The sequence below is a fragment of the Cherax quadricarinatus genome, chromosome 93 (genome assembly GCF_038502225.1).
Source record: "Cherax quadricarinatus isolate ZL_2023a chromosome 93, ASM3850222v1, whole genome shotgun sequence".
NCBI lineage: Eukaryota > Metazoa > Arthropoda > Malacostraca > Decapoda > Parastacidae > Cherax > Cherax quadricarinatus.
In genome coordinates this window covers 1846316-1858736 of record NC_091384.1, presented here as the reverse complement: position 1 = coordinate 1858736, position 12421 = coordinate 1846316, and the positions used below count along the sequence as shown (strand labels likewise).

Below are 12421 nucleotides of genomic sequence, written 5' to 3'. Positions count from 1 at the left end.
GTAGTCCCTATGTTGTCTTGCTCTGGTAGTCCCTGTGTTGTCTTGCTCTGGTAGTCCCTATGTTGTCTTGCTCTGGTAGTCCCTGTGTTGTCTTGCTCTTGTAGTCCCTGTGTTGTCTTGCTCTGGTAGTTCCTATGTTGTCTTGCTCTGGTAGTCCCTATGTTGTCTTGCTCTGGTAGTCCCTGTGTTGTCTTGCTCTGGTAGTCCCTGTGTTGTCTTGCTCTGGTAGTCCCTATGTTGTCTTGCTCTGGTAGTCCCTGTGTTGTCTTGCTCTGGTAGTCCCTGTGTTGTCTTGCTCTGGTAGTCCCTGTGTTGCCTTGCTCTGGTAGTCCCTATGTTGTCTTGCTCTGGTAGTCCCTGTGTTGTCTTGCTCTGGTAGTCCCTGTGTTTTCTTGCTCTGGTAGTCCCTATGTTGTCTTGCTCTAGTAGTCCCTATGTTTTCTTGCTCTGGTAGTCCCTGTGTTGTCTTGCTCTGGTAGTCCCTGTGTTGTCTTGCTCTGGTAGTCCCTGTGTTGTCTTTCTCTGGTAGTCCCTGTGATGTCTTGCTCTGGTAGTCCCTGTGTTGTCTTGCTCTGGTAGTCCCTGTGTTGTCTTTCTCTGGTAGTCCCTGTGATGTCTTGCTCTAGTAGTCCCTGTGTTGTCTTTCTCTGGTAGTCCCTGTGTTGTCTTTCTCTGGTAGTCCCTGTGATGTCTTGCTCTGGTAGTCCCTGTGTTGTCTGACTCTGGTAGTTCCTGTGATGTCTTGCTCTGGTAGTCCCTGTGTTGTCTTGCTCTGGTAGTCCCTGTGATGTCTTGCTCTGGTAGTCCCTGTGTTGTCTTGCTCTGGTAGTCCCTGTGTTGTCTTGCTCTGGTAGTCCCTGTGATGTCTTGCTCTGGTAGTCCCTGTGTTGTCTTGCTCTGGTAGTCCCTGTGTTGTCTTGCTCTGGTAGTCCCTATGTTGTCTTGCTCTGGTAGTCCCTATGTTGTCTTGCTCTGGTAGTCCCTATGTTGTCTTGCTCTGGTAGTCCCTGTGATGTCTTGCTCTGGTAGTCCCTATGTTGTCTTGCTCTGGTAGTCCCTGTGTTGTCTTGCTCTGGTAGTCCCTGTGTTGTCTGACTCTGGTAGTCCCTGTGTTGTCTGACTCTGGTAGTCCCTGTGTTGTCTTGCTCTGGTAGTCCCTATGTTGTCTTTCTCTGGTAGTCCCTGTGTTGTCTTGCTCTGGTAGTCCCTATGTTGTCTTGCTCTGGTAGTCCCTGTGTTGTCTTTCTCTGGTAGTCCCTATGTTGTCTTTCTCTGGTAGTCCCTGTGTTGTCTTGCTCTGGTAGTCCCTATGTTGTCTTGCTCTGGTAGTCCCTGTGTTGTCTTGCTCTGGTAGTCCCTGTGTTGTCTTGCTCTGGTAGTCCCTGTGTTGTCTGACTCTGGTAGTCCCTGTGTTGTCTTGCTCTGGTAGTCCCTGTGTTGTCTTGCTCTGGTAGTCCCTATGTTGTCTGACTCTGGTAGTCCCTGTGTTGTCTTGCTCTGGTAGTCCCTGTGATGTCTTGCTCTGGTAGTCCCTGTGTTGTCTTGCTCTGGTAGTCCCTATGTTGTCTTTCTCTGGTAGTCCCTGTGTTGTCTTGCTCTGGTAGTCCCTGTGTTGTCTTGCTCTGGTAGTCCCTGTGTTGTCTGACTCTGGTAGTCCCTATGTTGTCTTGCTCTGGTAGTCCCTGCGTTGTCTTTCTCTGGTAGTCCCTATGTTGTCTGACTCTGGTAGTCCCTATGTTGTCTTGCTCTGGTAGTCCCTGCGTTGTCTTGCTCTGGTAGTCCCTGTGTTGTCTGACTCTGGTAGTCCCTGTGTTGTCTTTCTCTGGTAGTCCCTGTGTTGTCTGACTCTGGTAGTCCCTATGTTGTCTGACTCTGGTAGTCCCTGTGTTGTCTTGCTCTGGTAGTCCCTATGTTGTCTTTCTCTGGTAGTCCCTATGTTGTCTTTCTCTGGTAGTCCCTATGTTGTCTGACTCTGGTAGTCCCTGTGATGTCTTTCTCTGGTAGTCCCTATGTTGTCTTGCTCTGGTAGTCCCTGTGATGTCTTTCTCTGGTAGTCCCTGTGTTGTCTTGCTCTGGTAGTCCCTGTGTTGTCTTGCTCTGGTAGTCCCTGTGTTGTCTTGCTCTGGTAGTCCCTGTGTTGTCTTGCTCTGGTAGTCCCTGTGATGTCTTGCTCTGGTAGTCCCTGTGATGTCTTTCTCTGGTAGTCCCTATGTTGTCTTGCTCTGGTAGTCCCTGTGATGTCTTTCTCTGGTAGTCCCTGTGTTGTCTTGCTCTGGTAGTCCCTGTGTTGTCTTGCTCTGGTAGTCCCTGTGTTGTCTTGCTCTGGTAGTCCCTGTGTTGTCTTGCTCTGGTAGTCCCTGTGATGTCTTTCTCTGGTAGTCCCTGTGTTGTCTGACTCTGGTAGTCCCTGTGTTGTCTTGCTCTGGTAGTCCCTGTGTTGTCTTGCTCTGGTAGTCCCTGTGTTGTCTTGCTCTGGTAGTCCCTGTGATGTCTTTCTCTGGTAGTCCCTGTGTTGTCTTGCTCTGGTAGTCCCTGTGTTGTCTTGCTCTGGTAGTCCCTGTGTTGTCTTGCTCTGGTAGTCCCTGTGTTGTCTTGCTCTGGTAGTCCCTGTGATGTCTTGCTCTGGTAGTCCCTGTGATGTCTTTCTCTGGTAGTCCCTATGTTGTCTTGCTCTGGTAGTCCCTGTGATGTCTTTCTCTGGTAGTCCCTGTGTTGTCTTGCTCTGGTAGTCCCTGTGTTGTCTTGCTCTGGTAGTCCCTGTGTTGTCTTGCTCTGGTAGTCCCTGTGTTGTCTTGCTCTGGTAGTCCCTATGTTGTCTTGCTCTGGTAGTCCCTGTGTTGTCTGACTCTGGTAGTCCCTATGTTGTCTTGCTCTGGTAGTCCCTGTGTTGTCTGACTCTGGTAGTCCCTATGTTGTCTTGCTCTGGTAGTCCCTGCGTTGTCTTTCTCTGGTAGTCCCTATGTTGTCTGACTCTGGTAGTCCCTGTGTTGTCTTGCTCTGGTAGTCCCTGTGTTGTCTTGCTCTGGTAGTCCCTGTGTTGTCTGACTCTGGTAGTCCCTATGTTGTCTGACTCTGGTAGTCCCTGTGTTGTCTTGCTCTGGTAGTCCCTGCGTTGTCTTTCTCTGGTAGTCCCTATGTTGTCTGACTCTGGTAGTCCCTGTGTTGTCTTTCTCTGGTAGTCCCTATGTTGTCTGACTCTGGTAGTCCCTATGTTGTCTGACTCTGGTAGTCCCTGTGTTGTCTTTCTCTGGTAGTCCCTATGTTGTCTGACTCTGGTAGTCCCTGTGTTGTCTGACTCTGGTAGTCCCTGTGATGTCTTTCTCTGGTAGTCCCTATGTTGTCTTTCTCTGGTAGTCCCTGTGATGTCTTTCTCTGGTAGTCCCTGTGTTGTCTTGCTCTGGTAGTCCCTGTGTTGTCTTGCTCTGGTAGTCCCTGTGATGTCTTTCTCTGGTAGTCCCTATGTTGTCTTGCTCTGGTAGTCCCTGTGATGTCTTTCTCTGGTAGTCCCTGTGTTGTCTTGCTCTGGTAGTCCCTGTGATGTCTTGCTCTGGTAGTCCCTGTGTTGTCTTGCTCTGGTAGTCCCTGTGATGTCTTTCTCTGGTAGTCCCTATGTTGTCTTGCTCTGGTAGTCCCTGTGATGTCTTGCTCTGGTAGTCCCTGTGTTGTCTTGCTCTGGTAGTCCCTGTGATGTCTTTCTCTGGTAGTCCCTATGTTGTCTTGCTCTGGTAGTCCCTGTGATGTCTTTCTCTGGTAGTCCCTATGTTGTCTTGCTCTGGTAGTCCCTGTGATGTCTTTCTCTGGTAGTCCCTATGTTGTCTTTCTCTGGTAGTCCCTATGTTGTCTTGCTCTGGTAGTCCCTGTGATGTCTTTCTCTGGTAGTCCCTATGTTGTCTTGCTCTGGTAGTCCCTGTGATGTCTTTCTCTGGTAGTCCCTGTGTTGTCTTGCTCTGGTAGTCCCTGTGATGTCTTTCTCTGGTAGTCCCTATGTTGTCTTGCTCTGGTAGTCCCTGTGATGTCTTTCTCTGGTAGTCCCTATGTTGTCTTGCTCTGGTAGTCCCTGTGATGTCTTTCTCTGGTAGTCCCTATGTTGTCTTTCTCTGGTAGTCCCTATGTTGTCTTGCTCTGGTAGTCCCTGTGATGTCTTGCTCTGGTAGTCCCTGTGTTGTCTTTCTCTGGTAGTCCCTATGTTGTCTTTCTCTGGTAGTCCCTATGTTGTCTTGCTCTGGTAGTCCCTATGTTGTCTGACTCTGGTAGTCCCTATGTTGTCTTGCTCTGGTAGTCCCTGTGATGTCTTGCTCTGGTAGTCCCTGTGTTGTCTTTCTCTGGTAGTCCCTATGTTGTCTTGCTCTGGTAGTCCCTGTGATGTCTTGCTCTGGTAGTCCCTGTGATGTCTTTCTCTGGTAGTCCCTATGTTGTCTTTCTCTGGTAGTCCCTATGTTGTCTGACTCTGGTAGTCCCTGTGTTGTCTTTCTCTGGTAGTCCCTATGTTGTCTGACTCTGGTAGTCCCTGTGTTGTCTTGCTCTGGTAGTCCCTGTGTTGTCTTGCTCTGGTAGTCCCTGTGTTGTCTTGCTCTGGTAGTCCCTGTGTTGTCTTGCTCTGGTAGTCCCTGTGTTGTCTTGCTCTGGTAGTCCCTGTGTTGTCTTGCTCTGGTAGTCCCTGTGTTGTCTGACTCTGGTAGTCCCTATGTTGTCTTGCTCTGGTAGTCCCTGCGTTGTCTTTCTCTGGTAGTCCCTATGTTGTCTGACTCTGGTAGTCCCTGTGTTGTCTTTCTCTGGTAGTCCCTATGTTGTCTGACTCTGGTAGTCCCTATGTTGTCTTTCTCTGGTAGTCCCTATGTTGTCTTTCTCTGGTAGTCCCTATGTTGTCTGACTCTGGTAGTCCCTGTGATGTCTTGCTCTGGTAGTCCCTGTGATGTCTTGCTCTGGTAGTCCCTGTGTTGTCTTGCTCTGGTAGTCCCTGTGTTGTCTTGCTCTGGTAGTCCCTGTGTTGTCTGACTCTGGTAGTCCCTATGTTGTCTTGCTCTGGTAGTCCCTGCGTTGTCTTTCTCTGGTAGTCTCTATGTTGTCTCCCTCTGGTAGTCTCTATGTTGTCTCCCTCTGGTAGTCTCTATGTTGTCTCCCTCTGGTAGTCTCTATGTTGTCTCCCTCTGGTAGTCTCTATGTTGTCTCCCTCAGGTAGTCCCTATGTTGTCTTGCTCTTCACGAAGGACGTCCTACACGCTATCATGCAGGAAGATAACTATGCCCGAATTTCTATTGCACGATTATAATTTGTAGGCTTATTAATCTGTTAATTAACGTTCCTAGCAAGCAGGAAACTAAGCTACTGAACGAAAGTCCTTTACGAATCTCTATATTTCGTTCCAACTACTAACGTGAGGGAAAGACACAGGCTATATAATTAGATTTTGATGAATTAGACACAGGTGTAACACCTGGGTATCTTTGTTTGTCAGATATAGATACCCAGGTGTTACACATGTGTCTTATTCATCAATTTGTCGATAATTCTTCAGCGCCATTTCCAAGAAGCTTATGGAAGCTTGTTCTGCAACTCATGTCTCTACTACCAGTAAAGCTGAAGCCAGGCCGAGCAGCCATTCCATGTGGCCTACCTACAAATATGAAAATTTTTAGGCAGACGCCTAAACAAAGCCGTAACTTGCTAATCAAAATACTGAAGTCGTTCGACCGGGTGCTGTTGAGGTTAAAAGTGTGAGTAAAGCTTCAAAACCAAGAGGCAAATGAGTTGAAGGATGCCACTAATGTTTAGCATAGGCCGCTACTGTGAGCAAGGGTTACTATCACGAACAAGGGTCGCTACTGTGAGGAAGGGTTGGTTAATGTAAGGGCTGCGTCTCCTACCATCATCAGAGTCAAGGCCCGCCACTTCGATGTCCGGGAGAATCTCTTCGTCACGCGAGGCGCCCTGGTCAGCGCCTCCTGGGGTAAGTGGACGCCTGTTTACAGCGTGAAATTTCTTACTCATTCTAAATTTCTGAGAAGCGGCGCCTCTGGTTTTCAGTTCTGCTGTCTTCTCGACATTAGCGTATATTTCCTGCTGTCTGGGCGGCTCTGCGTGGTCAATATTGTCGTAAGTGTTCTCAAAGATATCCTCCTCTTCATCTGCGTCTTCTTCCTCTTCCTCCTCCTCCTCTTCCTCCTCCTCTTCCTCCTCCTCATCCTCCTCTTCTTCTTCCTCTTCCTCCTCGAAATCTGTTATTTTGAGGTATGGATGGAACCTGTTCTCAGATTTCAGTCTTTAATGAAGCATTTGCGAATGTGAAGAAGCCAATAGACCCTAAAAGGCATGTAATCTGTACTTTTAGCCACGGTCCTGACCCTCTTCAGCAGATCGGAAGCCGAAATATACCGATCTATTTTATCCAAGTTAAAGTTTTGGTCCAAGCAGTTTCTGATCTTATTGGGTCAGAGTTTACGTATTTAATTGTTAAATGAGAATTGTTTTAGCCATACAGTTAGAGAAGGAGACTCATGAACAACATTGGGAATCACTAGGACGTGTTTCCTCAAGACACCTGCTGTCACTGTTTACCTATCAGTCAGCAGGTACTTGGGTGTTAGTCACCTTACACCTGTTGTCACTGTTCACCCAGCAGTAAGTAGGTACCTGGGTGTTAGCAGACTGGTGTGGGTGGCATCCTGGGGACATAACCAGGGACTTTCTATATAGTATGTCACTGGTGTCAGCTATGGTCTGTATAAGTTGTAACAAAGATTATAATTATTATAATTACTTATTGTAGAAACACTTCGTCAGTCAGTGGCTTCTCCAGTCCAATACAGAGAAGAACAATGGTAGAGGAGGAGTTTGAGGTAATCAGTCCCTCAACCTCGAGCCAATGTATTCAGACCATCAGTCTCAAGGTACTTGTTGTTTAAGTGTCACATTCTGTTTCAAGTGTAAGAGACTCAAGCCTTATCATCCTGCCGAAGTCCACCAGACTCACGAAATCGTAGCAGTACAGTTGTAAACAAATCAACAGAACGGGTGGGGATTCGAACTCGAGGCAAGCGAGTCGTAAACCTCAGAGGCCAGTGTGTTAACAGGTGGGTTAAGAACACAGGTTTCAGAGTTTTAGGTCCCCCTTGTCATGGTTTCAAGCCCGTCCCGTTCTGTGACTTCAAGTCTCCCAGCTTGATCTTTCAGGACTTCATGTATGGAACCCATCCAGTGTGATGGAATATGACAGAGAACCATCCAGTGTGATGGAATATGACAGGGAACCATCCATTGTGATGGAATATGACAGGGAACACCTCCTGTGTGATGGAATATGACAGGGAACCATCCTGTGTGATGGAATATAACAGGGAACCATCCTGTATGTTGGAATATGACAGGGAACACCTCCTGTGTGATGGAATATGACAGGGAACCATCCTGTGTGATGGAATATGACAGGGAACACCTCCTGTGTGATGGAATATGACAGGGAACCATCCTGTGTGATGGAATATGACAGGGAACACCTCCTGTGTGATGGAATATGACAGGGAACCATCCTGTGTGATGGAATATGACAGGGAACCATCCTGTGTGTTGGAATATGACAGGGAACACCTCCTGTGTGATGGAATATGACAGGGAGCCATCCAGTGTGATGGAATATGACAGGGAACACCTCCTGTGTGATGGAATATGACAGGGAACCATCCTGTGTGATGGAATATGACATGGAACCATCCTGTGTGATGGAATATGACAGGGAACCATCCTGTGTGATGGAATATGACAGGGAACACCTCCTGTGTGATGGAATATGACAGGGAACCGTCCTGTGTGATGGAATATGACAGGGAACCATCCTGTGTGTTGGAATATGACAGGGAACACCTCCTGTGTGATGGAATATGACAGGGAACCATCCTGTGTGATGGAATATGACAGGGAACCGTCCTGTGTGATGGAATATGACAGGGAACCATCCTGTGTGATGGAATATGACAGGGAACACCTCCTGTGTGACGGAATATGACAGGGAACCATCCTGTGTGTTGGAATATGACAGGGAACCATCCTGTGTGATGGAATATGATAGGGAACCGTCCTGTGTGATGGAATATGACAGGGAACCATCCTGTGTGATGGAATATGACACGGAACCGTCCTGTGTGATGGAATATGACAGGGAACCATCCTGTGTGTTGGAATATGACAGGGAACAACTCCTGTGTGATGGAATATGACAGGGAACCATCCTGTGTGAAGGAATATGACAGGGAACCGTCCTGTGTGATGGAATATGACAGGGAACCATCCTGTGTGATGGAATATGACAGGGAACACCTCCTGTGTGACGGAATATGACAGGGAACCATCCTGTGTGATGGAATATGACAGGGAACACCTCCTGTGTGACGGAATATGACAGGGAACCATCCTGTGTGATGGAATATGACAGGGAACACCTCCTGTGTGATGGAATATGACAGGGAACCATCCTGTGTGATGGAATATGACAGGGAACCATCCTGTGTGATGGAATATGACAGGGAACACCTCCTGTGTGATGGAATATGACAGGGAACCATCCTGTGTGATGGAATATGACAGGGAACCATCCTGTGTGATGGAATATGACAGGGAACCATCCTGTGTGATGGAATATGACAGGGAACCATCCTGTGTGATGGAATATGACAGGGAACCATCCAGTGTGATGGAATATGACAGGGAACCATCCTGTGTGATGGAATATGACAGGGAACCATCCTGTGTGATGGAATATGACAGGGAACCATCCTGTGTGATGGAATATGACAGGGAACCATCCTGTGTGATGGAATATGACAGGGAACCATCCTGTGTGATGGAATATGACAGGAAACCATCCTGTGTGAAGGAATATGACAGGGAACCATCCTGTGTGATGCAATATGACAGGGAACCATCCTGTGTGATGGAATATGACATGGAACCATCCAGTGTGATGGAATATGACAGGGAACCATCCTGTGTGATGGAATATGACAGGGAACCATCCTGTGTGATGGAATATGACAGGGAACCATCCTGTGTGATGGAATATGACAGGGAACCATCCTGTGTGATGGAATATGACAGGGACCCATCCTGTGTGATGGAATATGACAGGGAACCATCCAGTGTGATGGAATATGACAGGGAACCATCCTGTGTGATGGAATATGACAGGGAACCATCCTGTGTGATGGAATATGGCAGGGAACCATCCTGTGTGATGGAATATGACAGGGAACCATCCAGTGTGAGGGAACTATGGCAGGGCAACCATCCTGTGTGATGGAATATGACAGGGAACCATCCTGTGTGATGGAATATGACAGGGAACCATCCAGTGTGATGGAATATGACAGGGAACCATCCTGTGTGATGGAATATGACAGGGAACCATCCAGTGTGATGGAATATGACAGGGAACCTTCCTGTGTGATGGAATATGACAGGGAACCATCCTGTGTGATGGAATATGACAGGGAACCATCCTGTGTGATGGAATATGACAGGGAACCATCCTGTGTGATGGAATATGACAGGGAACCATCCTGTGTGATGGAATATGACAGGGAACCATCCTGTGTGATGGAATATGACAGGGAACCATCCTGTGTGATGGAATATGACAGGGAACCATCCAGTGTGATGGAATATGACAGGGAACCATCCTGTGTGATGGAATATGACAGGGAACCATCCTGTGTGATGGAATATGACAGGGAACCATCCAGTGTGATGGAATATGACAGGGAACCATCCTGTGTGATGGAATATGACAGGGAACCATCCTGTGTGATGGAATATGACAGGGAACCATCCTGTGTGATGGAATATGACAGGGAACCATCCTGTGTGATGGAATATGACAGGGAACCATCCAGTGTGATGGAATATGACAGGGAACCATCCTGTGTGATGGAATATGACAGGGAACCATCCTGTGTGATGGAATATGACAGGGAACCATCCAGTGTGATGGAATATGACAGGGAACCATCCTGTGTGATGGAATATGACAGGGAACCATCCTGTGTGATGGAATATGACAGGGAACCATCCAGTGTGATGGAATATGACAGGGAACCATCCTGTGTGATGGAATATGACAGGGAACCATCCTGTGTGATGGAATATGACAGGGAACCATCCTGTGTGAAGGAATATGACAGGGAACCATCCTGTGTGATGGAATATGACAGGGAACCATCCTGTGTGATGGAATATGACAGGGAACCATCCTGTGTGATGGAATATGACAAAGAACCATCCAGTGTGATGGAATATGACAGGGAACCATCCTGTGTGGTGGAATATGACAGGGAACCATCCAGTGTGATGGAATATGACAGGGAACCATCCTGTGTGATGGAATATGACAGGGAACCATCCTGTGTGATGGAATATGACAGGGAACCATCCTGTGTGATGGAATATGACAGGGAATCATCCTGTGTGATGGAATATGACAGGGAGCCATCCAGTGTGATGGAATATGACAGGGAACCTCCAGTGTGATGGAATATGACAGGGAACCATCCTGTGTGATGGAATATGACAGGGAACCATCCTGTGTGATGGAATATGACAGGGAACCACCATCCATGTGTGATGGAATATGACAGGGAACCATCCTGTGTGATGGAATATGACAGGGAACCATTGACAGGGAACAGTGTGATGGAATATGACAGGGAACCATCCTGTGTGATGGAATATGACAGGGACCATCCTGTGTGATGGAATATGACAGGGAACCATCCTGTGTGATGGAATATGACAGGGAACCATCCTGTGTGATGGAATATGACAGGGAACCATCCTGTGTGATGGAATATGACAGGGAACCATCCTGTGTGATGGAATATGACAGGGAACCATCCTGTGTGATGGAATATGACAGGGAACCATCCTGTGTGATGGAATATGACAGGGAACCATCCTGTGTGATGGAATATGACAGGGAACCATCCTGTGTGATGGAATATGACAGGGAACCATCCTGTGTGATGGAATATGACAGGGAACCATCCTGTGTGATGGAATATGACAGGGAACCATCCTGTGTGATGGAATATGACAGGGAACCATCCTGTGTGATGGAATATGACAGGGAACCATCCTGTGTGATGGAATATGACAGGGAACCATCCTGTGTGATGGAATATGACAGGGAACCATCCTGTGTGATGGAATATGACAGGGAACCATCGTGTGTGATGGAATATGACAGGGAACCATCCTGTGTGATGGAATATGACAGGGAACCATCCAGTGTGATGGAATATGACAGGGAACCATCCTGTGTGATGGAATATGACAGGGAACACCTCCTGTGTGATGGAATATGACAGGGAACCATCCTGTGTGATGGAATATGACAGGGAACCATCCTGTGTGATGGAATATGACAGGGAACCATCCTGTGTGATGGAATATGACAGGGAACCATCCTGTGTGATGGAATATGACAGGGAACCATCCTGTGTGATGGAATATGACAGGGAACACCTCCTGTTTGATGGAATATGACATGGAACCATCCAGTGTGATGGAATATGACAGGGAACCATCCTGTGTGATGGAATATGACAGGGAACCATCCTGTGTGATGGAATATGACAGGGAACCATCCTGTGTGATGGAATATGACAGGGAACCATCCTGTGTGATGGAATATGACAGGGAACACCTCCTGTTTGATGGAATATGACAGGGAACCATCCTGTTTGATGGAATATGACAGGGAACCATCCTGTGTGATGGAATATGACAGGGAACCATCCTGTGTGATGGAATATGACAGGGAACCATCCTGTGTGATGGAATATGACAGGGAACCATCCTGTGTGATGGAATATGACAGGATAAACATTTTCTCGGATAAATTTAACATATACAATATCATGTATTTTTTATACTAATAAATTTACATTCCTCCCCTCATATAGACAGTGTATATACACTGAGAGGTGTGTATCTCAGTGTATATACACTGAGAGGTGTATATCTCAGTGTATATACACTGAGAGGTGTATATCTCAGTGTATATACACTGAGAGGTGTATATCTCAGTGTATATACACTGAGAGGTGTGTATATCTCAGTGTATATACACTGAGAGGTGTATATCTCAGTGTATATACACTGAGGTGTGTATATGTCAGTGTATATACACTGAGAGGTGTGCATATCTCAGTGTATATACACTGAGAGGTGTGTGTATATCTCAGTGTATATACACTGAGAGGTGTGTATATCTCAGTGTATATACACTGAGGTGTATATCTCAGTGTATATACACTGAGAGGTGTATATCGCAGTGTATATACACTGAGAGGTGTGTATATCTCAGTGTATATACACTGAGGTGTATATCTCAGTGTATATACACTGAGAGGTGTATATCTCAGTGTATATACA

The 12421-nt window shown here is 47.1% G+C and overlaps 1 protein-coding gene across 27 annotated transcripts in view; it reads right to left on the bottom strand.

The window, feature by feature from the left end:
- The window catches only part of LUBEL (Linear Ubiquitin E3 ligase), a 151574-nt gene that overhangs the window by 50526 nt on the left and 88627 nt on the right, over nt 1–12421 (bottom strand). For 23 of the 27 annotated variants that reach the window (XR_011394647.1, XM_070104587.1, XM_070104590.1 and 20 more), the window contains one exon: nt 5866–6216. The exons of the other annotated variants lie outside the window; for them this stretch is intronic. Coding sequence is in view for 22 of the 23 variants with exons in the window: in XM_070104587.1 (XP_069960688.1) it covers nt 5866–6216 (351 nt within the window). In the remaining variant the exon portion in view is untranslated. The remainder of the gene's footprint in view (nt 1–5865; nt 6217–12421) is intronic. 27 annotated transcript variants of the gene reach the window in all.